General features: G+C 38.1%; 1 protein-coding gene across 44 annotated transcripts in view; it reads right to left on the bottom strand.

Annotated features, from left to right (window-relative positions):
• Positions 1–13972, bottom strand: part of PBRM1 (polybromo 1) — a 121058-nt gene that overhangs the window by 22266 nt on the left and 84820 nt on the right. For 28 of the 44 annotated variants that reach the window (XM_053929296.1, XM_053929310.1, XM_053929319.1 and 25 more), the window contains 3 exons: positions 13632–13895; positions 7555–7700; positions 6000–6157 (listed from right to left, as the gene is read on the bottom strand). In XM_053929296.1, coding sequence (XP_053785271.1) covers positions 6000–6157; positions 7555–7700; positions 13632–13895 — 568 coding nt within the window. Of the gene's footprint in view, positions 1–5999; positions 6158–7554; positions 7716–13631; positions 13896–13972 lie in introns of all 44 variants that reach the window. The other 16 variants (XM_053929292.1, XM_053929290.1, XM_053929309.1 and 13 more) reach the window with 1 other exon arrangement.

Raw genomic sequence — 13972 nt, 5'->3', positions numbered from 1 at the left:
GGATTGCAGTTGGGGCAAACAGCAGACGTGCTGAAAGCCTGGGAAGAAAAAGCTAAGGAGTGACTTTTGAAAAGCTTCCATACATTCCTGGGAATCTAGAAAGCCATGCTCATGTCATGGTCAGGGTGCACACTCAGAAAAGACCTGAGAAGGTTCTAAACTCTTGATTTGGCTGGTTGTCAAGCCCCAAGCAAGCAGGAAGTAAAGGCAAAGGCAGAGTTGTAAACTCCCCCACTGAGTGCTGAAGGTGTGCTGCAACACAGACACAGTACCCAGTTGCAAAGACCGGGAATGTTTAGGGTTTTTTTCCTTTTTGTTTTTTTCTTTTTTTGATCCAAGCATTTAAGAAAATCTCTGTTAAATCAATAGCTGGCCACTAAGCCAACAGAACAAAGACTTTAGAGACCACACACAACAAAGAACATGGTCTTAAATAGCTTAGCTGTGGCTGATGTGGCTCAGTGATTGGGCATAAGGCCTGCGAACTGAAAGGCTGCTGGTCTGATTCCTGGTCAGGGCACATGCTTGGGCTGTGGGCCAGGTCCCCAGATGGGGGCATGAAAAAGGCAACCAGTCGATGTTTCTCTCATACATTTTGATGTTTCTCTCTTTCTTCTTCCCTTCCCTCTCTCTAAAAAAATATATAAATGAAATCTTAAAAAAATAGTTTAGAAAGTCACTTCTGGGGTCAATAAGTGGTTCTCCCAACACCCATGATGAGGGCTGGCCAGGAGGCCCCTAGCCAGAAGGAATGTGTATTGTTTTCGGAATGGATTGTAACTCCCTCCTTATCTCTTTTGAGAGCAGCTTCTTGTCCTGTGACTGCTTCTTGATCTTTTCCTTCTGCCTGTACACAATGAGGTAATGCAGGTTAGAGTCTCATGTAGAACAAGTGCCTCGTTTATCTGGGACCCCTTTTAACAAGCCTCAGACTGGAGGAAGTACAGTCTCTCTTACACTGACCCACTGCCATTGGTGCACGCCCCTGTAAGTGAGTAATAAACGGCATGTCCACTGGTGGTTTCTTTTGGGGATATCACAAACACTTATGCAGCTCCCTGTTTTGGGGCTCCTGCACTACATCGCTAAATAGGTAACTACAACCAACAATTAGCAGTAATAACAAAGCCTGAGGGGGGGGAGAATCTAATTTCTAGAGTTATCACATTATAATATTTGAACTGTCCAGTTTTCAACAAAAAATTAAGGAAGTACGGTCCATTCACAGGATAAAAAGAAATGAACAGATATTGTCCACAAAGAAGCCCATACACTGGACTTACCAGACAAAGACTTTCAATCAATTGCCTTTAAAATGTTCAAAGAGGTAAAGGAAACCAGGGACAAGGAAGTAAAGAAAACCAGAATGATATCTCACCAAACATAATACCAATAAAGAGACAGAAATTGTAAACACTGAACAGAAATTCTGGAGCCGAAAAGTACAACAACTAAAATGAAAAATTCATTAGAAGGGTTCAACAGAAGATTCGAATAGGCAGAAGAATCAGTGAACTTGAAACAGGTCAACTGAAATTATCAGTCTGAGAAACAGCAAGAAGAATAAAGAAAAATGAACAGTTATGAGAGTCCTGGAAGGAGAACAGGGAGAGAAAGGGGCAAAAAGAATATTTGAAGAAATAGTGGTCAAAAACTCCCCAAAACTGATGAAAGACATGACCCCCCCCAAAAAAAATAACCTGTCAATGAATTCTTTATCCAGCAAAAGTATTCTTCATAAATGAAAAAGGAATCAAGACATTTCCAGACAAACAAAAGATGAGGAAATCTGCTGCTTTACAAGAGATACTAAAGGGAGTCAGTCCTTTAGGCTGGAATGAAAGGACATCAGACAATAACTCGAAGCCATACAAAAAAATTCAAAACACCAGTAAAGGTAACTATACAGATAAATATAAAAGTCAATGTTATATTTTTGGTTTATAACTCTTTTTTTCTCCAATAATATTTTGAAGACAAATGCATAAAGCAATAATTAGAAATTCATGGACTTTCCAGTGAAGATGGCAGCGTAGGTAAATGCAGTACTTTCATCTTCCAAAAACCACATCAAAATTACAACTAAACTACAGAACTGCCATCATTCAGAACCGCCCGAAATCTAGCTGGAATAAGTCCTACAACTGAGAATATAAAGCAGCAGCCACATCAAGACTGGTAGGAGGGGCATGCAGGTGAGGAATGGGCTGGTCCCACACCAATGTGTGACAGATAAAAACTGGGAGGGATATCTCGGTTGTGGAGGTACTGCCTGAGGAGTGAGGGGTCCCAGCCTCATACCAGGCCTCTTTGTCCATGGTTTTAGTGTCAGGAAGAGAAGTCCCCATAACTTCTGGCTGTAAAACCAGTGGGATTGTGGCTGAATGAGATGAAGAGCTTCTGGAGTCCCAGGCAGTTCCTGTTGAAGAACCTGAACGTGGACATATGTGGACAAACTCCCTCTGAGTTTCAGTGCTGGTGCAGGAGCTCCAAAGGCACCAGAGACATAAGAGGAAGGAACTGAATTGTCTGGCATCAAGGCAAGAACTGGGGGAGCAGCTTTCTCCAAACAGAAGTGCTGGCAGAGGCCATTCTTTCTTTTCTGAACCTTTCCCCCACAGAGCCTGCAGGCGGGCACCGTATCTGAGCCTCCATCAACCTGGCTATCACTGTTCACCCTGCTTTGGGGACTCCCTGAGACCTCGCCCTACTCAACTTTCAGGACCATCCAGGCTGTTTCCAGTGTCTTCCATATGAATGGCCTGGATTGGCTCATGCTTCAGACTTTCCTAAAATCTCTCAAACAGCTTATGGCCTAGGCATGCCCTGTACCTCTTGCTAACTGGCCCCAGGCAGGCACTAGCAGCAGCCTGCCTTGGTTTGCAGCTTGGCCTCTCCCAGACACTTCCAAGCCCAGCACAAGTATCAGTCACTTTCAGATTGCTTTGTAGCTCACACCAGGTAGGCCCAGGAAGAACATAAGCAGCAGCTGACTTTGGCCTAACCCTCCCAGGAGGCCCCTGAGCCAGTGGCAACCTGTAGATAGCATCAGACCCCATTGAAGCACCATCCAACCACTTCACTCACAGTCAAGGGGCAGACTCAGCAGGCACCAGAGCCCCACTGACGTAAGTCCTGCTTTGGGGGGTAGGCCCCTGCACAGCTGATCCTCCACAGTGGTCGAAGCCAGTCCTTGCAGCTGATCAGCCTGGGGGTAAATCCCTCCCACTGATAGGCTCATCTACACAGGAGGGTGTATATAGCCCACACAGGACAGGGGCTGGGGTTATTGCCACACCTGGAATATCTAGCTCAAGTGAACAGAAGAGCTGTGCCACTGGACCCTGTAGGACACCTACTACCTAAGTCCACTCTGCCAAGCCTGGGAGATGCAACAGCTCTACTCAATACATGGAAACAAACATAAGAGGCTGCCAAAACGAGGAGAGAAAGAAACATGGCCAAAATGAAAGAACAGAACAAAACTCCAGAAAAAGAACTAAACAAAATGGAGACAAGCAATCTACCAGGTACAGGGTTCAAAATACTGGTTATGAGGATGCTCAATGAACTTAGGGGAAGAGATGAACTTAGAACTTCAATAGCATAAAAATGGACATGGAATCAATAAAAAAGAACCAGTCAGAAATAAAGGATACACTAACGTAAATGAAGAATAATTTAAAGGAAATCAACAGTAGGGGGGTGAGGCTGAGAATCAAAACAGCAATTTGGAATATAAGGAAGCAAAAACATCCAATCAGAACAGCAAAAAGAAAAAAAAAAAACAACCCAAAATAAGGATAGTATAAGAAGCCTCTGGGACAACTTCAAGCATACCAACATTTGGTGTCCTGGGAAAAGAGAGAAAGAAACTGAAAACCTATTTGAAAAAAAATGACAGAAAAGTCCCCCAACCTAGTGAGGGAAATAGACATAAAAGTCCAGAAAGTGCAGAGAGTTCCAAACAAGATGAACCCAAAAAGACCCAGACCAAGATATCTCATAATTAAAATGCAAAAGGTTAAAGACAAAGAGAGAATCTTAAAAGCAGCAAGAAAAAAAGCAGTTAGTTACCTACAAGGAAGCTCCCATAAGACAGTCAGCTAGCTGATTTCTCAACAAACACTTTGCAGGCCAGAGAAGTACAAAGAAATATTCAGAGTGATGAAAAGCAAGGATCTACAACCAAGAATACTCTACTCAGCAAAGCTATAATTTAGAATGGAAGGGCATATGAAGAACTTCCCAGATAAGAAAAAGTTAAAGGAGTTCATCACCACCAAACCAGTATGACATGAAATATTAAAGGGTCTTCTTTAAGAAGAAAAATATAAACAACAAAATGGCAATATGAATCTAAAAGACAAAATAAATGAACAAGCAGAACAGAGACAGATACAGAGCACATTTTAATAGCTGCCAGATGGTAGGGATAGGTAAAAAAGATGAAGGGATTAAGACGTACAAATTGGTAGTTACAGAATAGTCATGGGGATGTAAAGTATAGCGTAGGGAATATAGTCAGTAATATTCTAATAACGATGTACAGTGTCAGATGAGTATGAGATTTATTGGGGGTGATCACTTAGTAAGTTATATGATGTCTGATCACTGGGATGTACACCTGAAACTAATAAAATATTGTATATCAACTCTAATTGAAAAATAAAAAATAAAGTAGAAGTACTATAAATCTATGTAAATGGGCACACCAACTATGAAGAGGTAATTCCTGACAACACAAAGCAGGAAAAATGGAGCTGTATAGAAGACTAAGCTAAGTTAGTATTAATTCAAACTAGACTGTCATAAATTTAAGAGGTAATCTCCAGATTAGTCACTAAGAAAAAAACTAAAAAGCAGTAAGGGATATGGTTGCCCTAACCAAAGGAGACTTCAGTCTCACCTTTGGCATGCTCCCTTTGAGTCCAGGCTGAGTTCACAATAGAGAGTAAGGCCCTAAGACACTGCTTTAACATGAATCACAAGTTACAAGGGAGATATTCTCTGCTGCAGAAACTCAAGGTTTTCATTTCACTAGCTTTTGCTCCCTCTCTGCAGGGTGGGGGGAAGAAAATGTGTTGAACTACCAGACCATTCAGACATTTTTACCACATTTAAGTTTGAAAAAATTCACAGCACCAAAAACAATCAAGGCTGAAACTGATGGCAATGTATGATGCATATATCTACATCTGAGAAACAGAATGTCACTGTAATACTCAGGAAGATGGAACAGAAGCCAAAACTTGAGTCCTTCACATTTCTGGAAATGAGACAATAACATTACTAGGGTTAAGAGTCCAATAGAGACTGTAAAAGTCTTTTAACTGCTCTTCCTACAACATATTCTCCAAATTGCAGCCATAGTGATTCCTCTAATGCATATGTGGGATCACATCACCTCTCTGCTCAGACCCTCGCAGGACTTCCTTTCTTCTCCAAACTCAATTTCTGCACTGTCTACAGGACCTAACATGACTGGGTGCTTAACTATTTCAGAAGGCTCATTCCCTCCCACATGCCCCTGCCCTGCTCCAACTACCCAGCTTGCTTATTGTGTCTCAAACATGCCCAAATACTCTGCCTTAAGGTCTTTGCATTTGGTGTTTGCTGTGACTAAAAGGAGTGAAATCTCAGATATTCAAATGGTTTTCTTCCCCACTGCCTTTAGGGCTCTATTCGCATGTCATCTATCAGAGAGGCTTTTGATGACTGTATACTACCTAAAACAAGATCTCCTCTCAATATTAATCTCTATCCTCCTGCCTCTGCTTTATTCTCATTCATAGTCCTAACTACTACCTGATGTTCTATATGTTTCACTTTAATTTACTGACTCCACAACCTCTGCCCCATTGTAAGTCTCTAAAAGAGTAGAGACTTTAGTTTGTTTATTGCTGCATACCTAGCATCTACAACAGTGCCTAGCCCAGAAATATTTAATCAACTGTTGTAGAATGAATGTGGTTAAATGAAATGGCATAAATACCTACCCAGAATACACGTCATGGGACAGGTTTCTTCCAGATTACTTAGAAACACTTCTTTTTTGTAGAACATTTTTGTGGGCTCATGTTCTGTCTCTTCTGGGTGAATGAAGATGGGGCCATAAAAATATGCAGCTCCATCTCGGACCCATACCTTTTCAATTCTTGGGAGGGAAAAAAAGAGAGAAATTCCATTAAAATAACATTTTAATGAGCTTCATTCTTGAAGGATTAATCTAACAAAAATTTCGTTAACCAAAAACTTAATATGCAGAGGAGTTTCATTGGTTGTTTTGATAAAACAATTTCCTTGATTTTTTTTCTCCCTTTAAGCACATGAGAAGAGACTTAGAAAAAGAGAAATGAACATTTGGCTATTCATTTGAGAGGAAAAAATTATTTTAACATGACATATATTATACACTTTACTTATTCATGATGTTTATTCCTTGTCTTGCTACTAGTACAAACATCAAACATCCATGGGAATCAGGATATTTGTCTCTTTTATTTACTATGCAGCCTTAGACTCTGACAAATGGGAGGTGTATAATAAGTGATTAGTGAATGTTGAAACAAATATAAGGAAACTGACTCAAAGATGTAAATCATCTGCAAAAAATTTGAAACTAGCAGGGCTGGGACTTAAACCAAGGTCTCTTGGAACCAACTAATCTTCCTAAGCACTATCCTCAACTGCCCATTCCTGTGTTTGACTCCTTTACTGTTGTTTTATGTCATCCAGCCATACTCTCATCCATTTATTTGTTCATTCAAATATCTGAGCCCTTACTGTATTTCAGGTACTATGTTTTAAATAGAGGATACAAAGGAGAGCAAAAAGAGAGGGTCTCTACTCTTAGGGCATTTGCAGTCCAGTACAGAACCTGAGAATAATATAACGTGATATGTGCTCCAAGGAGCAGAAAATACATGGTGTTCTGAGAGTGTGTAGCAGGGGGACCTAACCCAGTCTGGAGGGGATAGAAGGTTTCCCCTTAGGGACATTCCATTTCAAATTTAAGCTAAAGGAGTTTACTATATGAAGTGGGCAGGGAGATTTCAGGGTTGAGAGTTCAGTAAATGGTAGGAGAAGGAAAAAAAAAAAGATTTCATGAAGGAAGTATGGCTAGAGGCAAAAGCAGGGGAAGTGCAGTGTGAGAGAAAGCTGGGTAAGTTACCTGGGGAGAAACTTTTGTCTTCATCCTAAAGAGGGATGAATTTTTTAAAAAAGATTTTATTTATTTATTTTTAGAGAGGGGAAAGGAGGGGGAGGGAAGAGGGAGAGAGGGGGAGGGGGGAGAGAGAGAGAGAGGGAGAGAGAGAGCGCGAGCGAGAACCATCAATGTGTAGCTGCCTCTCACACATCCCCTACTGGGGGACCTGGCCTGCAACCCAGGCATGTGCCCTACACTGGGAATCAAACTGGCAACCCTTTGGTTTGCAAGCCAACTTGGCTCAATCCACTGAGGTACACCAGCTAGGGAGGGATGAATTTTTTTTTTACTGGCTTCACATCTCTCAGAACCAACCTTATCCCCTCTACTTCAGTAACACTCACCTGCCCACACGAGGACGTACGAGCCCATGGGACTTAATGAAGACACAGTCGCCAACCTTCAGCCACATGTCATTGTAACGGAGCTGCTCAAAGTAGTGGCAACCTGGTTCCCCATTGGACATTTCCACAGGGACATCTTCCTTCTCCTGTTGTAAAGGAAACTGGTTGAAGGTACATGGTTGACAATCAAGGAGTACACAGAGAAGGTAAGAAAGGAAAACAGACTTTCCTTCATATTAACTTAAAAGAAAAAAATAATAGAAGCTTTGATGAAGAAAAACCAAAAGATTAAGCTACTGAAATCAAACTGAGTCTTATCAAATATTGTATCTTTTTTAAAATTTATTTTTTGTATTTCTTCATTATCATTTATCCCACTTATACCCTCTGTCCCCTGTAATTACCACACTGTTGTCCATGTCCATGAGTCCTTTTCCCTTTTTGCTCAATCCTTCCACCCAGTAACTACCTCCCACCCCAGAGCTGTCAACCTGTTCTCTGAGTTTGTCTCTATTTTGCTTGTTAGTTTAGTTTGTTCATTAGATTCTACATATAAATGAAATCATATGATATTTGTATCTATTTTAAATTTCTGGTTAACTTTCATAAAATGTTACTTCAGGATGCTTTTATCCCCCTCTCCCTCCTCCCTCTATTCCCATAGCCTTTAGCAAAAAAAAAACACTGGAGAAGACTTAGCATTCAGAAGCAGCCTCATTCATGCACTATTATAGAGTATAAGGAGCAAATTCTACACAAGTTCCCTCTTCACCACATTCACTAAGCTCTCAATTTCTTAAGATTAACAAATATATTTAAATCTTTTTTTTTCATTTGGTTTATTCCAAAATAGAAAGGAATAGTATAATGTCTGTGACCTAAACACACATATTGTGCTTTTGAATAAATTACAGGGTCTGTCACCTGCTGACTGCTGTGACAAATTACTTGACCTCTTATACCTTAGTGTCCTCATCAGATGGGGTTGTTAGGAAGCTTAAATGACATAATCCATGCAGGTACATTGAACAATGCCTGATTTGTGTAAAGTACAAACATTCATTATTATTGTTTTATAGTTGTGGCAACAAAATGGACTTTTGACTACTAGAAATAAAAAAAATCATTTACTGGGAACTTAGCAAATAATGAACATAGTGCTAGGTGTTTTAAAAGCTCAGGAAACCCTAGAACCGCAAAATATTCTACTGCATCTCCCTGTCTCTCTGAGAAGATCTGAAACTTGAAACTTCAAAAAAATAAAATAGAATCTCCTTTAAAATCACCAAATAATCTGATGTTTTGATCTTAAAGACTTCAAATATAATATTAAAATGGTCTTTGGGGGAAAGTCCTTAAAAATGAAAGAGGTGCCATATAAATGCTAGTGAAGGGTCACTTGAAGGAATGGAAGCTATATAGAAAGCAACCCCTGAGATTAAGAATACTGTTTTCTGGTCAATTAATCTACAACAAAGGAGGCCAAGAATATACAATGGGGAAAAGACAGTCTCTTCAATAAATGGTGTTGGAAAAAATTGACAGCTACACGCAAAAAATAAAACTGGACCACTTTTATATACCATACACAAAAATAAAATGGAAATGGATTAAAGACTTGAAACTATAAAACTCCTAGAGGAAAACACAGGAAGTAAACTCTTTAACATTCTTAGCAATATTATTTTTGTATGTGTCTCCTTGGGCAAGGGCAATGAAAGCAAATATAAACAAATGGGACTACATGAAAGCAAAAAGGTTTGCACAGCAAAGGAAACCACAAAACAAAAAGGCAACCTACTGAATGGGAAAGGATATTTCCAAGTGATATAACCGGTAAGTTAATAGCCAAAATTTATAAAGAACTCATACAACTCAACATAAAAACAAACAAACAATCCAAATAAAAAGTGGGCAGAGGCCCTGGACAGTGTGGCTCAGCTGGTTGGAATGTCATATCATACACAGAAAGGTTGCGGGTTTGATTCTTGTTCAGGACACATACCCAGGTTGCAGGTTCAAGTCCCTTGTTGGGGAGCCTACAGGAGGCAACCAATTGATGTTTCGTTTCTCTTCTCCTCTTCTCTCCTCTTCTCTCTCTCTCTCTCTCTCTCTCTGTCTCTCTCTCTCTATATATATATCATTAGGTAAGGATTAAAAAAAGGGGGAGGGGGCAGAGGACCTGAACAGACATCTCCCCAAAGAAGAAATATAGATGGCCAACAGACACACGAAAAGAAGCTCAACTATTATAAAGGAAATACAAATCAAAATCACAATGAGATATCACCTCAACACCTGTCAGACTGGCTATTAAAACGACAACAAATAACAAGTATTAGTAAGGATTTGGAGAAAAAGAAACCCTTCTGCACTGTTAGTAGGACTATAAATTGGTGCAGCTGCTATGGAAACCAGTATTTAGGTTTCTCTAAAAATTAAAAATAGAACCATCATACAATCTAGCAATTCTCCACTTCTGGATATTTGTCCAAAGAAAAACACTAATATGAAAGATATATACACCCATGTGTTCATTGAGGCATGATTTATAATGGCCAAGATATGAAAGCAACCTAGATATCCATCCATACATTAATGAGGATGTGATATGCACGTGCACACACACACACACACACACACACACAGGAATACTACTGAGCCATAAAAAAGGAATCTTATCATTTGCAACAATATGGATAGACCTAGAGAGTATTATGCTAAGTTAAATAAGTCAGACAGGGAAAAATATACCATATGATTTCACTTACATGTGTAATCTAACAGACTCACAGACATAGAAGGACAAACTGATGGTTGCCAGAGGGGATACAAGAAAAGATGAAGGAGATTAAGAGGTACAAACTTCCAGATGTAAAATAAACAAGTCATGGGATGTAATGTACAGCACAGAATATGTAGCCAACAGTATTATAATAACTTTATACAGTGACAGGTTATGTAAGTGCTGAATCACTATACTGCACACTTTAAACCAATATAATATTGTATGTGAACTATAGTTAAAAGAATTCCTTTTTACTTTAGGAATGGGTTGTTTTCTAAAGTTAATCTTTAAAGAAGTTTCTGGAATGACTTGTCTTGGCCATCCAACATCAAAATAATGAGACAAAACAGTAACTCATACAGAGAGGACCCGGGAGACTTATGAATTCTAATAATAAAAATAACAAATCTAAGTTAATTTCACATTGGCTTCCCCTGATATTTCTTCTTTTAAAATTAATGTTTCTATGATTCTCACACATATTGGTAAAATATAAGAAATGTCATGTATTAGCACATGAAAATGGACATTTTTTCCTAAGACACTAAGAATTCAGTTTTTTCCAGTTTTTACATTATCAATTTTAAAACTTTGTCTTTCTTGATTATATATTTGTTGGAAATAATTCAAACATTAGTGTATATAAAACTTAGAAAACAAAAGTCTTCTGTGATCTAACCTGAGATAGCAACACAGTTCGGTACTTATTATCCATGTTGTTTTCACATTAATATATATAAACATACATTTTTGTTTTCTTGAGTAATGAACAACATCTCATGCTGCAGCCTGTTAATTAGTAACACCTTTTCCTCACTAACTTGGAAATTTTTCAGTATTACAATAGACCTACTTTATTCCTTTCACTGGCTATAGTCTGCATTATATGGATGTACAACTTAATTCCCATTCATAGGTACTTGGGTTTGGCTTAGGGCTTTTGCTTTTACAACTAGACTAATGTCACTCCCTGTAGAAAATCCTTTGGCGTACCTGTGAGTACTATGTGGGAGCGCATTCCCTGTCATCAAACTGCAGGGGCAAAGGCAATGCCATCAAGGAAGATGAGAGTGTGTTGCCCCACACCAGGCTGCATGTCTTTAGAATTCTTGCCAATCTCTGTTAGGCATTTTGAAAACTAGTAGATTAACACATTTTGTTATGTGTTTTGGCTGCTTTCCTTCTATAAGTGATCTATTTGGTCCTTTGCCCATTGTTTTAGTGTTATTTTTTTCTTAGACTTTAAAGAAATCTTCATACACTAGAAGTCCTTGGACTGTTTTATTAAACTAATTGATATTTCCAATTGTAAATCAATAAAATGACAACTTTTTCCTTTAATAGCTCCTGGGTTTTATATCACAGCATAGAAAGGACCCATTCTAAAGCTTGTAAATGAATAAAAAATTATAGGTAAATACAGTAAGTGTATTTGTTAGAAACTAGTACTCTTTCTTTTTAGTTAGTATTGTTTCTTCCTTATGTTTATATGTTATTTACTTTGGATATGAAGAGTGCACATGTCCCCCCCCCGCTTTTCTTTTCCAAATGGCTACCAGTTTTTCTACTATCATCTGATTCCATCCACTCCTGCTGATTTAAAGTACTACCTTTATATTCTGGATTTAATTGTGAAAAGCTTATTTCTTTCACTAACTAGTCGTGAGCTAGTATCTCAATTTTTTAAGTGTAGTTTCATAAAATGTAACACCTGTCATCGCAAAGCATACTTTTTTTTTTATGACATATACAGGGGCGCAAGAGCTCAAATGATGTCAAGCTTTCTAGATTATTTTCTTTTATTCTTTTTCTGGTGACTGTCACATATTTATTCTTTCATAAGAATATTCAAATAATTTTGTCCATTCCAAAAATAATTTATTCAAGTCTTTTATGTCCTTCAGTAAACTGTTTTCATTTTCCCTTCGAAAGGCTTATGAATTGCTTATATACGAAAGGTATTGATTTATAAATATTTTCTCCCCATTATCTGCAAAAAAAATAATCTTGCCTCTGTCAATATTTTCACTACTTTCGTTTGTCTAACTACATTGATTACTTTCAGAAAAACATAGGTAATGGTACAGCAAGCTCCTTACTCATGTATATTCCTTGATTTGAGCAAAAAGGGGAAAGGACTCATGGGCATGGACAATAGGTGTGGTGACTTCTGGGGACAGGGGGGTGTAAGGGAACTAAGGAGTAATAGGAAAAATACAACAGAGATTAAATATAATAAAAAAAATCACTTTGAGGAAATATACATCTAACAACTTAAACATATAATGTACTTTATCAAATAATTTCTCTTTTAATCTATTACTATAATAAAACTAGTGAGTTTTCCTAATTTTGAAAAATCCTTGCTTCTTGAGAATGAACTCTACTTGGTCATGTTCTTAACTAATTTGTTTTCACTTGTAAAAACACTTTTCTCCCCAAGCTCTTTTTTTTCCATCAATATTTGTGAGACTGAACTGTAGCTTTTTATTTCGTCAGGTTTTGGAATCAAGATTATTCTGGCTTTGTAAAACAAACTGTTAAGTTTTCTTTGTTCTCCATGCTCTGAAATAATTTAAACATTATAGTTATAGGTCCCTTAAAGGGTTAAAAGAATCCACCTATGAAATTATCTAGTCTGAGTGCTCTTCGGGGTTAGCTCTTTGACATTAAAAAAAATTTCTTCATGTTGTTGTCCACTTACATGTTCTATCTCTTCTTTATTCAACTTTAGTAATTTATATTATCCTACAAAATTATTCATTTTATTCAGGCTTTCAAATTTATTAACAAAAACATAGAAGTCTTTAATTTCTTCCATGTTTTAAATGTCCCTTCTTTTTTCTTTATTAGAATGGTTGGTAGTTTATCTCGTTGGACTTGTCAGAGGACTAGCACTTGAATTTACTTTTAAATTCTACTGTTCTGTTGTCTAAGTATTAATTTCTTTTTACTTCTTCATTTTTAAATAAGATTTTATTTATTTATATTTAGACAGAGCCAAAGGGAGGGAGAAACATTGATGTGCAAGAGAAACATCGATGGGTTGCCTCTGGCACACCCCCAGCCTGGGACCTCGCCTGCAACCCAGGCATGTGCCCTGACTGGGAATCGAAACAGCAACCTTTCAGTTTGCGGGACAATGCCCAATCTACTGAGCCTCACCAGTCAAGACCAAATATTAACTTTTATCTCTCCTTTATAGTTCCCTTCTTTCTGTTTGACTAAGGTTTTATATTATTTATTTTGAAATGTAAAATTCTTTTCTGTGTGGCTATTATCTACATACCTTTTCCAAGTTAAAATTGTCTTCAGTTCGATTGTCTTCTGAGTTGTCTGTGTTCTTCTCGTCATCCCCTTTATCTGCATTTGCAAATACAGAGGCCACTCGGACCACTGGCAAGGGTACATCCCGAGGGACAAACCTAACTGAACTGATGGGCATGGTCCACAGTTTAATTTTCTTAAAAGATTTGGTTTTGGCAGAATACCGTGATTCACAGACAAAAACATCTTCATCTCGAAAGTTTTCTGGACATAATTTAAAGTATTCCTGGGGGATATAATGATAAAATTAACTAAGCGCATTTTCTGAAAATCAATGAAAAAGAAAATTCCAAAAATAAATAC

Source organism: Desmodus rotundus, chromosome 8 (assembly GCF_022682495.2).
Source record: "Desmodus rotundus isolate HL8 chromosome 8, HLdesRot8A.1, whole genome shotgun sequence".
NCBI lineage: Eukaryota > Metazoa > Chordata > Mammalia > Chiroptera > Phyllostomidae > Desmodus > Desmodus rotundus.
The sequence above is the reverse complement of the archived record's forward strand: the minus strand, read 5'-3'. Positions and strand labels throughout refer to the sequence as shown.